The 17,111-nt window shown below is 44.2% G+C and overlaps 1 protein-coding gene across 1 annotated transcript in view; it reads right to left on the reverse strand.

Moving 5' to 3' along the window:
• Positions 1–17,111, reverse strand: part of LOC137428669 (collagen alpha-1(XII) chain-like) — a 105,406-nt gene that overhangs the window by 14,084 nt on the left and 74,211 nt on the right. The window contains exons 36-43 of the mRNA XM_068118575.2: positions 14,223–14,442; positions 9,436–9,537; positions 7,383–7,513; positions 5,836–6,030; positions 4,794–5,013; positions 3,104–3,447; positions 2,108–2,233; positions 1,825–1,948 (exon numbers count right to left, since the gene is read on the reverse strand). Coding sequence (XP_067974676.2) covers positions 1,825–1,948; positions 2,108–2,233; positions 3,104–3,447; positions 4,794–5,013; positions 5,836–6,030; positions 7,383–7,513; positions 9,436–9,537; positions 14,223–14,442 — 1,462 coding nt within the window. The remainder of the gene's footprint in view (positions 1–1,824; positions 1,949–2,107; positions 2,234–3,103; positions 3,448–4,793; positions 5,014–5,835; positions 6,031–7,382; positions 7,514–9,435; positions 9,538–14,222; positions 14,443–17,111) is intronic.

Below are 17,111 nucleotides of genomic sequence, written 5' to 3' on the forward strand. Positions count from 1 at the left end.
GCTTCTGCTTTCTCAACAATGGATGGAGGTCCTCAACGCCAAACAGGAAATTAGAGCCGTCTCCCTTGACATTTCACGTGCCTTCGATACGGTCTGGCACCCTGCTCTGCTCACCAAACTCTCCTCCTTTGGTATCCATGGAAATCTCCATGCATGGCTGGCGGACTTCCTCTCTGGTCGTAGTCAACGTGTGGCCCTGAATGGGTTTCTCTCATCTCCTCTTCCTGTTCAGGCTGGAGTTTCCCAAGGTAGTGTTCTGGGCCCTGTGCTTTTTCTGGTCTTCATCAATGATCTCTCTGACTCTCTTGGAAATCCTCTCTATCTCTTTGCTGACGACTCTACTCTCTGTCGCTCCATTCCTCATCCCTCAGATCGGCAGTCTGCAGCCTCCTCACTCTCTGCAGACCTGGACAAAATCACAGACTGGGCAAACAAATGGAACATGTCTTTCAATCCTGATAAATCTCACACTCTTACGATGTCTCTCCGAAAAGACCGACTGGAAAACCCTCCCATCCACTTTCTGAATAATCCTCTCCAAGAAGTTCTGTCACTCAAGCTTTTGGGTCTCACTATTTGCCATGATCTTTCCTGGGAAAACCACATTTCAAATCTGGCCTCCAAAGCCAGTCGCCGACTGGGTATCCTCCGTCGTGCGAAGTCCTTCCTTGGCACACCTGAGCTCCTCACCACATACAAGGCTTTCATCCGCAGCTCTATGGAATACTGCTCTCCCCTCTGGTCTGGTGCTCCTGCCTCACACCTAGCCCGTCTTCACGCTGTTGAAACCAAAGCGTTCAGAATCATTGGAATCTCCCGCGATGAAGCTAACTCCAAGGGCCTTTCACTCACTCACCGCAGGCAGGTTGGTGGTCTTTCCGTCTTCTACCGACTCCTCTCTGGCCTTGCCTCCCCAGCCCTCTCTGGGCTCTGTCCCCCAAATATTCCTACAGGTCGCACAAGATCTGCCTGCAACCCTCTTATGGTTAAACTGCCAAAATCAAGACTTTCTGCTCACCTTCACTCCTTCATTCCTCTTTTCTCCCGCCTCTGGAACAAACTCCCTCACTCTCTTCAATCCCACTCCACCCTCCAGGTCTTTAAAACAGCTGTTCACCACCATCTCTTATCCTCCCCCATCCAAAACCTTGATCTTTTCTACCCCCGCTAATTTCGGTCCCCTTGTGTTTTATACTTCTCCCACCCGCCCCCCCCTCCCCCCTTTCCACGCCTCCTGCCCCCAAGCCCTCTCCCTCCCACACTTCTCCCTGCTCTCAAATGTTGTGGTTGTGTGCTTCCCCTTCTCTCCCCATCTTGTCTTCCACTCCCTCTTTTTGTATATTTTGTTTGTCTGGTTGATTTGTTTGTGAAATAAATGTTAGCTCTTTCACGAGCCTCGATTCAGTATACAAAAAAAAAAAAAAAAAAAAAAAAAGTGTATAACTGTATATATATCAAATAAAATACGAGTATATATATATACTACTACTAGTGGCGTATGCTTACACATTGTGTTACACTTTCACAACGCCCTATTAAGTGACTTTACATTGGTGTTTCCATTATTTTATCCACTACCTGTAGATGGCCGCAGAGGATGTTTTTGAATCACGAGAAAATGAGATGAAAACCACACATTTTATTGCAAGTGTTAACTAACAACGGACTATTTACTATTGATGTCATCAAGTTAAAATCTGAGCCCAGGTTAAGACGTCTCATGCAACACTCCAATCGAAGTCCAGCAAAAAGAGACTCGTATCTCTTCTTCGTGCTGTCAAATTAAGGCGTTATGTGTCAGTCATTTAGATGTCAGACACTTACCTGTGGGACGATTCACATCTGCTTGTTGGCAAACAGTCAAACTGAGTTTTTGGATTATGGTGTCCAGTCCTTCAAAATCTTTCACCGAAAAGACATATTGCTTGTCCGGATCACTGGCGATGGTCTGTGGTTAAAAGGGTAAATAATTAGGATGCAAGAAACGAGGAGTTGAATTAATTACAGAAAGCAACTGCGGAAGTGAAGTAAGTGAATAGGATCAGCAGAAGTTGGTCGAACATGGATGAAAAGATATCGTTAGGTTGGAAAATAAAATGTGATGTACCTTGAGTTGGTCCAAGTTAACATTCCCTACACCGATGGAGAACACAGTCACACCAAAGTCTTTCATATTCTTTGCTGGGGTATCAACCTTGTCATTTGCATTCCCATCAGTGATCAAGATCAAAATCTGGAGATAAAACATGGGTTATAGTTAAGGTATTGGACAGTTACAAGGTGTGGAAACTTATACTGATTAGCCTTGCCAATTCTCGAAGGGATGGGATAGGGAGAGGTTTTTGTAATTGGTCTGTGTGCCAGTGAGTGTGTGAGGAGACTACATGCATGTCATGGGGATTGTCATGGGGACCGCAAGGCTAACCCCCGCTCTTGCAGGGAAAATGGCCTTAAAATGCCTGTTGTTTGTTTTGTTTTACTTCAGACAAATATGTATCGATAAATATATCATCATTAATATTTAGAACTATGGTGAGCATCTCATTCACACAACATTTTAAACGGCCTAGTCTCTTCGACGGCCTGCCAAGCATAATCAACGATGGTCGGGTTCAGTCATTCCAAGACTATTTGCAGAAAATCAAAATGTTTTTATGAATGCAAGTGTTTTAGAGGTTATTTTTTATAATCACAGAAACTGTCTTGATGAATGCAATAATGTACAACCAACAAAACAACCACCGTTTAGAGGCCATTTTTCCCCGCAAAGCGGGGGTTGGCCTTTTTCGGGCACCGTGGTTGTTGTTGTTTTTTGGTCCCCTTTTTGAAGCAATGTTTTACGGCCGGATGCCCTTCCTGCCGCCAACCCTGTTTGTCACCTTTTACGACAAACAGGGAATTACCAGTGAACTGGTACTCAATTTGCCGACCTCGGAAGGATGACAGGCTGAGTCAACCCCCCTGGCGTTAATTCAGTGATCGACCGGGATTCGAACCCAGGATCCTAGGATCCTAAGCTGGCACCCTAGCCGCTAAGCCAACGCCAGGCTCATTGTACGCGGTCAATGCAATAATGTACGCGGTCAATAAACTGTGGTCTTACCTTGGCGGCATCAGCTCGTGCCTTGGCTTTGAAGACGTTCTTCAGGGTGAAATCTAGGGCTTGTCCTGTAAAGGTAAAACCTTTCATGTACGATATCGAGTTGATGGCTTGATGGAGGTCTGCACGGCTTGTATACTTGTCTAAATTGAAGTGCAACGTGTTCTTGCCATTCACGAAACTTCCACTGTACTGCACCGCGGCAGCACGAACCTGATCAGCTGCAATATCTAAGCGGTCTACAATCATCCGTACCACATCAATAACCTTTGCAAAGTTCTCTGGTTTCACACTACTTGAGCCGTCAAGGAGGAACACCACATCGGCTTTCTGCTTAACGTTGCACACTGTGGAAGGGGCAGAGAAAGGGGGAAAAGGGCATTAAGGAAATATATGCAACGACCTGAAGAGATGTTGCATGCAACTTTGTCAAGTCATATGATACCTCATCTGTTCACTAAATTGGATTACAAACTGTAAAAAAAACTGACTTGTTAAATGTTGCAAAAAGAGAGAAATTCATCAACAGTAAAGAACACTTTGGATTGTGACAAGAAGTACATCACAAATAAATAAAACAAGTTGAATGATGGACAAGATGAACAACGGATTAAATAAACTAAGAGAGTCAAGGTTAAGGTTAGCAAAAGCTATAATCTCTTTTTTGCTCAGATTTAGCAACAGGATTGGCAGGATGGCAGAGAGCTATGCCAACTCGGCTTTGAGTCATTTCACCTGGGTTTGAATGTAGGCCCAGCTCTAAACAATCGCCCTGGTATTTCGTATGCAGGCCAAGGGAGCAGCAATCTTCACAGATGAACAGATTTTTAAACTAGTGAACAGCAATCTTCATAAATGTGTGTGCCGTCCTCTGGTGGATGTTAAACTGGGTGCCGATCCCGTCTGCCAGCATCAGTCGATGCATGTTCAATATACCATGATATATTTGGCGAAGAGTAGGTGAGCTATCGCTGGCACCCGAAACCAAATTGCAAATTCTTAACCAAATCTTCGGTTGAGTATCCTTTGTTGGAGTCATGACCCATCCAAAATTAGTTATCGGCCTTGATACGCTTCTCGACATATCATGAATCCCTTGAAACTCAGTCAAGAGTATGGGCTCCATTCATTGTTCCCTCTATCCTTACCAGTCTTCCAGTCTCTGCCGCTAAAAAGCATCCCCATAGCATGATGCTGCCATCACCATGCTTAACGATAGGCATGGTGTTCGATAGGTGATAAGCTGTATATGGCCAACACTCAAAATGTCAGCCTCACCTCACTTTTTCACAGCGGTAAAGACACTCTCATCAAGTTTTAGTTGATAAAAATAAATTATTTATCTTTTTCACTGATGCAGAATGACTCCATCTCTCACAGTCATATTCCTTCGCAATAAATACTGCCTTCAATGTAGCTTGTATGATTTGGCTCAGCAAAAATTGGTAAATTAGTTCAAGCTCGTTGATCACGGACAAATTTCTACTTCTTACATTTGGGAAAATGCTGCACTTTGAAATGTAATGTGTGGAGAGCAAAGATGTGCCAAATATTGTGGTGATCAAAAAAATTGAAGAATAAAATAATTGCAGAAATAAAATAATGGAAAAATAAAACATGAAGAAGGTTGGGTGAAGAACAGGGTATAAAGAAAGATTGCAAGTGTGATTGTTTTTTTCTTGTGCAGTCTCACCTGGAGCCGGCTTTGTAGGAATGGTTATTGTACCAGGCCATAACTTTAGATAAGTGCTGTAGATTTTGATGAAATGGCTGAAGGAAGCAAGTTTTTGGAGAATGGTCTTATCGGTATATCCCACACCAATTGCCACCATAGATACACGATTTTTCCAAAGTGTTGTTGCGGTCCCTTGAAAACTGTCAGCTGGCTTTCCACCGAGGATCAAGGTCACAGCCTGGAATTCCATCAACACACGATTACTGTCCACATTGTCAATCAACATCACAAAGTAAAGTCTTCGATCTGATTAATCTCACATATAGAACAGAGCTTGCTTGATTGATTGATGCAAGCTCTGCCACTCTTCTCAGGAAGAGGGCATTGGGAAGGAGCAAGTTTTGGGCAAACGTGCGTATGCACAATCCAAGCTCTGCCCTTTTCCTCAGCAAAACGTGAGTCGGGATATCGAATACTTAGCCAATGTGAGTGCATCTATTAAGAACGTAGTACAACGTAAGTATGTCTATTAAGTACATCGGACAACGTAGTTATACCTGTGAATACAACCTTGCCACATCATGTACGTGGCACATAGCTGTGGGTACATTTATTAAGTTGTGTAGATATACTCACAGTTGTACAGATGTACTCAACTCATTCATATTGTTATATATATATAAACATGTAACTGCATCTATTAAGTACGTAGTTCTATACCCAACTGTATGGTGGGTAAACAGCTGATAGCTTCAATTAAATGGTCCTTCTGATTAAAGCCTTGCATCAACCGTATGATTAAAGAAGTGGAAAGCACGATCTCGTTGTGATATCAACATGTGATGCCCCTACAAATATTATCAAAAACTTTTCATTCACCCACATTCCAATTCCCCATGTCTGAAGTGAAAAAGGGTCAACCCCCTAAAGGGGGGCACTCCACACCATTAACCAGGCATGCAGAGTAGTAACAGTAGTAGTAGTAGTGGAATTAATAAACAGACATCATCAGCATTCTGTCATTCCCATTATCTTACAAACGGCATAAATAGGAACTCACTTTTGAGGCATCTTTCCGAGCTCCAAGCTTATCCTCCACAACAAATTGATTCACCACTTTGAGAGCCTTGCCGAGGTTGCGAGCACCACCGATCTTTGGCATGCGTACAACCGACGAGATCAGTTGCTCCTTCGTTTTGTAACCGTTGAAAAAGATTTCGGTCCGTGGCTCATTTCCGATCTGCACCACACCGACCTAGAAGGAACAGATGAAGTCCCGTGATTTATTAGAATAATATTGTGGTCTATGTGGCATGCAAAGCCCTATAAAGCCGAAACCTCCTCTTTCTTTGCTCCGATCTCTCCTCTCAACCACTTTAGCCGTTTCTTTTCCACACTCACACCTTCCTCCATATTGTTTCACATCATTTTATGTTTCTCAACACAGTCCCGCACCCCCTTCCCTCCTCCGCAATGCTTACATCATATATGGGCAACTCCTAATGCTATCACCAAGGGGAGGAAAATGACATGATGGCATTACTCTGCTATCATTATGGTTAAATTGCTGCGTGCTGCACTATAAAATAATGCAAACACTGTAAAATTGGACTGGTAGGATAGCACAGAGGTATGCACACATGCCTCTGAGCTGCCTCGCCTGGGTTTGAATCCAGACACAGCAATAAACTATCATCCTGGTGTTACACAGTGCGGGTGACTCATCAATGTGTGTGCCATCCCTTCGATGGACGTTGAACTGTTCATTTCGTCTGCCGGCATTAGTTGGTGGACATTAATGATTTCATGATCCCACGGGGTCCTTCACAAAGAGTAGATGAGCTATTGTCAGCACCCTAAACAAATTACAACTTCCTGTTTGAACCTACAAGGGGCTGTAGGTACTGCTTTAGGAGCTGGCGGTAGTAAAACTTCATCAAAGTACGGCAAAAACAGAATTGATGCACAAAGGCCGATACGTTTATGTTCTGTCAATGGCATTGCGATCGCGGATTCACAACAGCAATCCAGCCACAACATCAACAATTCTGCTTATCCAATCCTGGGTTTCGATCCTCTTAAGGGGTCAAGTTCGACTAATAGCAGTTTGTGATGTGATGCCTTTTTCATGGTGCATAAGTGGGTTCACCTGATCAACATCGGGTTATTTAGAGACTTCAGTTGCCAGGTTCCAGGAATACTGCATCAGTGGCACAGTCCTGCTTCCAGCAATGACGAAACCCCTTAGCAATGTGCTACGTATGAAAGAATAGAGTTGAACCATCCAAATTTTCCTCGTTCTCATTCTCCATTTTTTCAGAAGCGTTCACAATGAAAGGAGCTTGTTAGTTATCCCGTTATTTTACAATAAATTAATGAAAACCTCGCTACTTTGAATTTTCCATAAACTTTAAGGTCCTTTTTCCCAGGGCAAAAATGACCGCCCAATTCTGGATTTCCTAATGGAGGTTCAACATGGCAGCCTTGCAGACCTGCCGAGCCAACGATTATGATTCAACTGTAACATTATTTCCAAAACTTAAAATCCCGCTCTTTATTGATTCTTTAATTCATCACAATGAAAGTTAACAACCCTCTGAAGCATACCAGTGTCTTCTCAGGTGCAACGTCAAGGCCCTGGATTGTCTTCCTCAAGAATTCTTTGATCTGAGCAAAGTGGATATCTGACACATCTTCTGAACTGTCCACAACGAAGAGCAGGTCCACCTTTGCTTTTTCTGCATTTCAAGACATTTCACGAGGTTGATTTAGAAATCCAATAAAAACAAGTCACATAAATTGTGGTTTTTCTGATATTTACTTGATAGCAACAGGAAACTTGTATTCCTCTTCAAGAACCACTTAAATACCAGTGAGGAAGTCGAGCTAATCTGCAGGCATTAGTTATTTTAAAGGAATGGAATGTACATGTCCAGGTGAAGCTGCAAAGAAATACGATTGAAGTGTTCAGCTTTTTACCAAGCAGAACTGGTTAAGGAAGTTGATGTCTGTTCGCCGGTTGGATGGTCAGTCCCAAATTACATCCCGAGTGTTAAAACATTGACCTTAGTCTGGATGATGACTTCACAATCACAATGAGAACGGCACTCGGTACAGCACATCCATCCGCCAGGCTGAACAGTTTATGTTTTCTATCCCACTGATAGGCCAGATCTGGATTCGGACCTGAACCAAAATCTAATCGGCTTGTTCTTGTCGCATAAGCAGCTCATCCACCAAGTTTTGTCTGAATCCGTCCACAACCATTTGAGATATTGTGCTATATATCGTATTTGGCCCGATCTCTCAACGGCGAAGAGTCAATCAAACAATTCTCTTATCCAGATCCAGAGCGTCACCAAAATCTAATAAATTGGTCCTTGTCACAAACACACAACCTGTGTACAAATTTCATCCGAATCCGTCCATTCCTTTTTGAGATATCATCCCTGGTGTTGGGCTAGCGGCTAGGGTGCCGGCTTAGGATACCAAGGATCCTGGGTTCGAATCCCGGTCGATCGCTGAATTAACGCCAGGGGGGTTGACTCAGCCTATCATCCTTCCGAGGTCGGCTAATTGAGTACCAGTTCACTGGTAATTCCCTGTTTGTCGTTAAAGGCGGCAAAAAGGGTTGGCGTCAGGAAGGGCATCCGGCCGTAAAACATTGCTTCAAATAGGGGACCGAAAAACAACAACAACCACGGTTCCCAAAAAAGGCCAACCCCCACTTTGCGGGGAAAAATGGCCTCTAAAGGTGGCCTTTTTTATTCTCACTGACGGCGGTGAAAAGATAATCCCCATCCACTTGAGGCGGTGGAAGTGGCAGGCCTCTCCCATCCCAAAGTCTGAGCCAGGTACCAGACAATTTACAATTTATGGTGGTTGCTATGGAAACAGTAGTGGTTTCGGTTTGATATTGGCCAACTGTTGAAGAAATTTATTATTTACGATTATTACTTATTTCTTTTAATTACGCAATTAATCAATCAATTATTGTACACCGCTCCCTCCCAATTGCAAGGCAGTCTCACCGGGCGCCCCAGCCATGTTGCGCGCTGGAGGATATGTTATTTATTTATTTGGCTTGGGGTGGTGTATTTTGAATTTAGCTCCACTTGTTATGACAGTTGGTAATATTTGTACAACCGTATTGTTTGTTACAATGTTATCATTGTTTTAAGATCTATTTTGTAATTAGAATGCCATGACATGAAGGACCTCGAAAACTGCTCTATACACCTTAACAGGCCGTGCGTTTAGAAACATGGGAATTCTTCCGGATTCTTTGTAGTTAATTATCCCAATCAACTCAGGAGATAATAACGATCATTCCGGTGTATCACATTTCACATCAGAAAGCTCCAGCAGAACACCACAAAAAACATGACACACACATACACACACACACCTCATCCATTTATAATAGACTCTCCAAGAAATAATAAAGTCGACATACAAATTGAATGATCAATTATCTTCCAAATTTGTATTTGCCTCTAAATCTCTGAACTGCGGTGCGACTTGTCATCAAATCAAAGATAAATGTGTACAAAGCAAATAAAATGGTTCTTGATGATGGCCTTCAACTTCTGTAAGAAGTCCCTTATCTGGGTGATTAATGAGCAAGAGGCATTTGCTGTGTCAGGCAAAACTTTCAAACCTTTGACAACAGGGGCGTATGGTTCAGTGATGGCAGGTACAGGCTTCACAACAGGTGGTGTTGTGGGTACTGGTTTAGGAGCTGGCGGTAGTACGACTTCCTCTAAATACGACAAAAACAGAATCGATGCAAAAATACAGATAAGTTTATGTTCCGGAAAATTCACAAAATTCACAAAGAAAATTTATGTTCATTCACAACAACAATATTTCATTCTCCAAACTCACTTTCATTCCACCCCTCCTCAAACGGATCTCTGATTTGAATATCTCAAGAAACCCAGCCTGTAATAAATGCTCGATTTTCTTTAATCTTTCAAATCTCCCCCTTACGCCTCCCCCGCCCCTCCAAAACTCCCAACCCACCCTTCCCCTTCAAAACTCCCACCTTACCCCTCCCCCTCAAATTTCCCCTTCACCCCACTCCCTCAAATCTCTGCCCTCACCCCTCCCCTTCAAAACTCCCCCTCACCATTTTTCTTCAATTCTCCCCTCTCACCCCTCCTCCACAAAACTGCCTCCTCCCTGCTTCCTCTCCCTTCCAACTCATACCTCCACATCCTCCAACCTTCTACCTCAACCTGCCGCCCCTCAAAAAACTCCTCACTGCGCCTCATTCCATCACCATCCAACCTTTTGTCCTCCTCATCCTTACCCTTCTCCTAGCTCTCCTGCAATCTCCGACACACTGTCAACAGCTCTCCCAACCTTCCCCTCTCGTACCTCATCTTTCCCTAACCCTCCCCTCCCTTATCGTGTATCCGATGCTCCAGCTCCATCTTCCTTAACGGTATGGACCTCAAACACCCGGGGCCTTCGCTCAAACCTGACATCTCTCCATACAGGTTGCTTCAGACAAACCAGACTTAATCTGCTTAACAGAAACTTTCCTCCTTCAAGATGTCTCTGATTCCTTAATCCCTCTCCCTCCTCCTGGTCTTCCAGGCCTGGTTACTCCCTCCTCCGGTATGATAGACCTGAGCCTCATCCTGGTGGTAGGGTTGCTATCTTTATCAAAAACTCTCTTCCTCACTCTCCCTGCACTGCCCTCCCTCCACCTCACCCACAGGAGTACCTCTGGCTATGGCTTCCCCTCCACTCCCACCTTTTGTTCATATGTATTCTGTACCATCCACCAAACAGTGATGACTCCATTTACATCTCCTTGTCTGACAACATGGACCAACTTCTATCAACTCCTCCCAACTCTCTCTTCCTCATATGCGGCGACTTCAGTTGTCACCATGCCAGCTGGCTGAGTGTGGGTACCTCTCTCACCAGCCACGGCACTTCAGCAAAGGACTTCTGCGACTCATTGGGACTGACACAATCTGTGAATTTCCCGACCCGGATCTCAGTCAACGGTACATCATCTCTTCCAGACTTGGCTATGACAAACTTCCCTGCAAATGTCTGCTGTTCTTCTTCTGTTCTGATTGGTTCATCTGATCAATTGCTTGTTAAAGTGGACATCTCTCTGGCCATTCTCAGAGAGCCTCCTCAGCACCGACGAGTCTGGCATTTCACTCAGGCCGACTGGCACGGTCTTCAAGCAGCCATCAATCATCTGGACTGGTCTCCCGTCTCTACCGCCTCTGACATTAACTCATCCTGGGATTTCTTTCAAAGTAAACTGCTCTCTCTCATGCACAGATTTACCCCATCTCATCTTCAGTTGTCATACCCTTCCTCCCGTCCATGGTACACTGAATCTTGTGGTGAGACAGTTGCCTTGAAACAACTTACCTTTGCCTCATGGAAGGCAAATCCAACTGAAGGCAATCTCAGTTCCTTTCACAGAGCTCGGAACAAGTGTGTGTCTACTCTCAGGAGAACCAGGAAGCACTATCTCTCTGCTCTCAAATCTGTCTCCCTCCTCCAAATCCTGGTGGCATCTGGTCAAATCTGTTTCTGGTGTTTGTTCCCCCTCCATCACCTCCCTTACCTCAAATGGCTACACAGCTGACCCCACACATGAAAAAACTGAATGTCTCAACTCTGTATTTGCCTCAAAATCTTGTGTCCCGAACCCATCTCTCTCTGTACCTACCTTACCCAGTCGAACCCAGCTGCTCCTGAACTCTGTGTCCTTCTCTCCCGACAAGGTGGAGAAGTTTCTGTCAAACTTCGACTCTGATTCTGCAACTGGACAAGGCGGCATCAGCTCAAGGGTCCTAAAATCCTGCTCTGCCGCCCTATCTCACCCTCGCTCTGTTCTTTTCACCCTATCTTTTGCTCAAGGTCATCTGCCATCTGCTTAGAAATCAGCCAACATTACTTCTTTACACAAAAAGATGCAAAAACAAATCCTTGCAACTACAGGCCAATCAGCCTGCTCCGAATCATCAGCAAGGTCATGGGATCCATCATTGCTTCTGATATTAAATCCTTCCTCTTCTCCAATGGCTTGATCTCGGATCATCAATTTGGATTCAGACCAGGTCGCTCTACTCTGGACATGCTGCTTCTGCTGTCTCAACAATGGATGGAGGTCCTCAATGCTAAATAGGAAATCAGACCTGTCTCCCTTGACATATCTTGTGCCTTAAACACGGTCTGGCACCCCGATCTGCTCACCAAGCTCTCCCCTTCTGGTATCCAGGGAAATCTCCATGCATGGCTTGCGGACTTCCTCTCCGATCACAGTCAACGTATGGCCCTGAATAGAGTTCTCTCATCTCCCCTTCCTGTTCAGGCTGAATTCCTCAAGGCAGTGTTCTGGGCCCTGTGCTTGGTCTGGTCTTCATCAATGATCTCTCCAACTCTCTGGAAAATCCTCTATCTTTTTGCTGATGACTCCACTCTCTGCCGCTCCATTTCTCAACCCTCAGATCGGCAGGCAACCGCCTCTTCACTCTCTGTAGAGCTGGATAAAATCACAAACTGGTCAAACATGTGGAAAATGTCTTTCAATCCTGACAAATCTCACACTCTCACTATGTCTCTCCAAAAAGACCGTCTGGAAAACCCTCACATCTACTTTCTCAACAATCCTCTCAAATAAGTTCTGTCACTCAAGCTCTTGGGTCTCACTATCAGTCATGATCTTTCCTGGGAAAACCACATTTCCAAGCTGGCCTCCATGCCAGTCGCTGACTGGGCATCCTCCGTCGTGCGAAGATTTTCCTGGGCACGTCTGAGCTCATCACCACATACAAAGCTTTCCACCGCAGCTGGATGGAGTACTGCTCTCCCCACTGGGCTGGTGCTCCTGCCTCATACCAAGCTCGGCTCACGCTGTTGAATCCAAAGCTTTCAGAATCATCGGAATCTCCCAGGATGAAGCTGATTCTGAGGGACTTTCACCCTCTCACCGCAGGCAGGTTGGTTGTCTTTCTGTCTTCTACAGACTCCTCTCCGGCCTAGCTCCCCCAGTTCTGTCTGTGCTCTGTCCCCCAAATATTCCTGCAGGTCGCACAAGATCTGCCAGCAACTCTCTTCTGGTGAAACTGCCGAAATCGAGACTCTCTGCTCACCTTAACTTTTTCATTCCTCTTTTCTCCCGCCTCGAGAACAAACTCCCACACTCTCTTCAATCCCACTCCCCCTCCAGGTATTTAAAACAGCTGATCACCACCATCTCTTTTGTTATCCCCCATCCAAAACCTTGATATTTTCTCCCCCGTTAATACATCCCAAATCAACCTCTTTCAATCTCCGACTTCATTCCTGAAATTCCTGGTTGTGTCAAGTTGTCTTATACCGTGTACCCCTACCCCTCCACCCCCCCCCCCCCCAATCCCCCCTCAACCATCTCACTTTCACAGATCTCCTGATGTCCCTGTTCTCTACTGTTGTGCTTGTGTGCTTCCCTCTCTCTCCCCATCTTGTCTCCCACTCCCTTTATGATATGTTTTATGAGTCTGTTTATGTTTTTTGTGTTTAATGAACTAGCTCTTACACGAGCCTCGATCTTGTATACAAAAAAAATTTAAAAAAATAAAAAAAGGAAAAATCAAGGCACAACATCTACAATTCTGCTTATCCAATCGTGGGTTTGAATCCTATTAAGGGGTTAAGTCTGACTAAATAGTAGTTTGTGATGTGATGCGTCTTTATGGTTCACAAGTTGGTTCACCTGATCCAGATCGGGTTATTTAGAGACTTCAGTGAAACATCAACAAGATTGATTAAAACTTCTGCAAAAATGAACTCAGAATTAGCGCAACACGGCTATGATGAGCCAAATGGCCTCCACATTTCCTAGTTTAAGGTTGTTCAGGATTGTGCGATTACCTATTACACTCAGTGTAGTCACACTGAGCCCGGGGATCCTTTGTAAACGAATTTGCATTCTGTATCCAGAAAATATCAAACGTAATCAGTCAATTTTTGGGCTGGCAGGATGGCCTGGAGGTACGCGCGCTCACCTTTTGCCATCTAGCCTGGGTTTGAATCCCGACCCACCTATAAACTGTCATGCCGGTGTTCACGGGCAGGGTGATTCATCATTGTGTGTGCCGTCCCTCGGATGGACGTTAAACTGGGTGTCCCGTCTGCCAGCATTAGTCGGTGGACATTATGGACACACGGTGTCTTTCACCAAGAGTCGGTGAGTTATCTATTGCAGGCATGATTGAATTGTTCTCTTTAGCTCACTCTTTCATCATTTCCCCGCAAAAAGTCTGCCAAAAGTTTAAAGCCTGGACTCACAAAATCAGACGATATTTCACAAAGCTTTGCATGTTGGATATTTCATGTTCACCTGGATGATTGACATCATTTTCATCAACAATTATATTCAGAATGCATTCATATTTTATTCTTCCCGGTGTGATCGGTACGTACCTGGATTTTTGATGAAGGTGATGAAGGATTTAAAGTAGATTTTAAAGGTACCAAAATCTGGCAACGTCTGCCCACGGTCTGGAGATGAGGTGATTGTTGACAGGACATCTTTGCCAACACCAATTCCAAGTGCGGAAACATCAACCCCATATGTCATCAGCAAGCCAATGCCGGATGTGACATCATCAGCGGGTTTACCTGCTAGCACGACTACTAGGGTCTAAGGACAGAGAGAGAGAGAGATGACAATGACTTGGAAGAGTGACTGACTCTTGCATAATGACAATGACTCTTGCATGATGGAAATGATTACAAAATCCTTGTTATCAGACCGTTTATCAACTTTATCCACCAATAACACAATTAACTATCCAAATGCATCACTGATATAACACACAACAATCATTGGATATGCAGTGTGCATATACTGTATCATTGCATATGTACAAAGCCTGGTGTTGGCTTAGCGGTTAGGGTGCAGGCTTGGGATCTTAGGATCCTGAGTTTGAATCCCGATCGATCGATGAATTCACGCCAGGGGGGTTGACTCAGCCTGTCATCCTTCCGAGGTCGGCAAATTGAGTACCAGCCTGCTGGGATGAATGATCCCGGTGTGTACCCAGGTTTAGAATAGGTACACCGTATCCCTGCGCATCGTAAGAGGAGACTAAGGGTTGGTGTCAGGAAGGGTATCCGGCCATAAAAACATTGCCTCAAACAGGGAACCATGATCGTCATGGGGCCCGCAAGGCTATCCCCCGCTCTAGTGGGGGAAAAATGGCCTTAAAACGATCATTCATTGGATATGTATAGTGCCTTAAGAAAGGACCCCTTGACTTTTTCACATTTTGTTATGTTACAGCCTGAATTTAAAATGGATTCAATTGAGATATTTTTGTCACTGATCTAGATATAATACCCCATAATGTCAAAGTGGAATTTTTTTTGGGAATTTATCACAAAATAATCAAAAATGAAATGAAAAAATATCTAATTTCCATAAGTATTCAACCCTCTGAGTCAATACTTCGTAGAAGCAACTTTGGCAGCAATTCCAGCTTCCATTCTTCTTGGGTATGTCTGTATGGGGTCATACCTCTTTTGCCACATAAATCTTCGCCACAGTCTAACGTCTTTTGCACTCTGAATCAGCTTCCCCTTAAGGATTTGCCTGTATTTGGCTCCATTCATTGTTCCCTTGGGAAATCGGGAAAGAGCAATGTGGATCGGGAAATCTCTATTCATATAACAAAGACTAGTACATCCTTTGGCCATCTCTACCACCGAGTCTGGAACAGTCACGATATTAAAATGATTACTAAAATAGCAGTCTATAGAGCTGTGGTTCTGAATATATTGCTGTACGGTGCCGAGTGCGGGACAACCTAAAGTCACCACATTTGTCAGGTGGAAGCCATACATCAACGATGTCTGCGGAAAACCCTGCACAATGTGGAAGTGAAGCGTTTCCAATCAGGAGGTGCAAATTAAATCTGACTGTGTATTGGTGGAGAGTATCATAAAAAAAAAAATAAAACTGCAATGGGCTGGCCACCTATTAACAATGAGTGACTTAAGGATCTCAAAACAGTTATTTTATGGGGAACTGACCGTTGGCAAATGTGGCATTGGAAAACCTAGAAAGCACTACAAGGATTGCCTAAACACTTTGCTAAAAAGCTGTGACATCAACTCGGCCAAATGAGAACACCAAACTGTCAATCGCTCGTCTTGGAGAAGAATTGTCAACAAAAGCGTAACAAAATTTGAGGAGGTGAGAACGTATCCACTAGACCCACTTGAGGAGAAAGAATCCAGACCAAGCGACATCGACCAGATTCCAGTGCGACACGTACGGGAGACTGTGTGTAACTGAGGCTGGCCTCGCTGTGCATTCTTGTGTGCTCACAAAAGGATGTAATAAAACAACAGTCTTTGCGGGACTCGACGTGACTTCCATCATCATCATTGTTCCCTCTATTCTTACAAGTCTCCCCGTCCCTGCTACTGAAAATCATCCCCATAGCATGATTATGCCACCACCATGCTTCACGGTCGGGATGGCGTTACATGGGTGATGAGCTGTGTGCTCAGTTTCCGCCAGACGTAGCGCTTTGCATTCAGGCCAAACTGTAAAATTATTGTCTCATCAGACCACACAATTGTTTGCCTCATGCTCTGAGAGACTTACAGCTGCCTTTTCCAAACTCCAGGTGTTCTGTCATGTGCTTTTTTCTCAGCAGTAGCCATAGACGTGACGATCAGTACCAAAGACGTGTAGGTGTTGGAGCCTCTGTTCAAATAATAGCTCAGACGTGATGGGACAGTGATTATTCAAGAATCTGTCAGTGTGTTTTCTAAGATTGTGGAAGACAAATGTGTTGGCCTGCGTGATCGACTGTCTTACTTGGTTAAGTTACTCACTCTAAGGTAAGATATCTATGTACACAGTAACGAAAAAAAGCAACCATCCTCACCTGACCAATCAAATCCACCCTCTCCTCGAATAGTTGCGTTCCTGACTTCCTGGTGCTTATAAATGGCATGTTATGATCGCCTATGGTTTGCTTCAGCCTTCATTAGTTTAAATATACCGCATCAGAACTATATTCTTCCCATAATATAAATGCATGAAATAATATATAAATCAACCATTCTAATGCATCTAGTTTACAGTTATGTAGAGTATATAAGCATGTGAGAGGGTCGGGGTGAAGGAGATGCTGATTGACGCTGTGTTCTGTGGTGCTCAATAAAATATCCATATCCGAAATTGCATTTCAACGTCGCCTTATTACAGTGGTGTACAAGGATGAGGTATATAGGACTGCTTCACTAGCGCTAAACGTTTTTAACGATCTTTAAATATATATATTTAATTAAAATTGA

This window comes from Myxine glutinosa, chromosome 5 (genome assembly GCF_964187855.1).
Source record: "Myxine glutinosa chromosome 5, kmMyxGlut1.1, whole genome shotgun sequence".
In the NCBI taxonomy this organism is placed as follows: Eukaryota; Metazoa; Chordata; class Myxini; order Myxiniformes; family Myxinidae; genus Myxine; species Myxine glutinosa.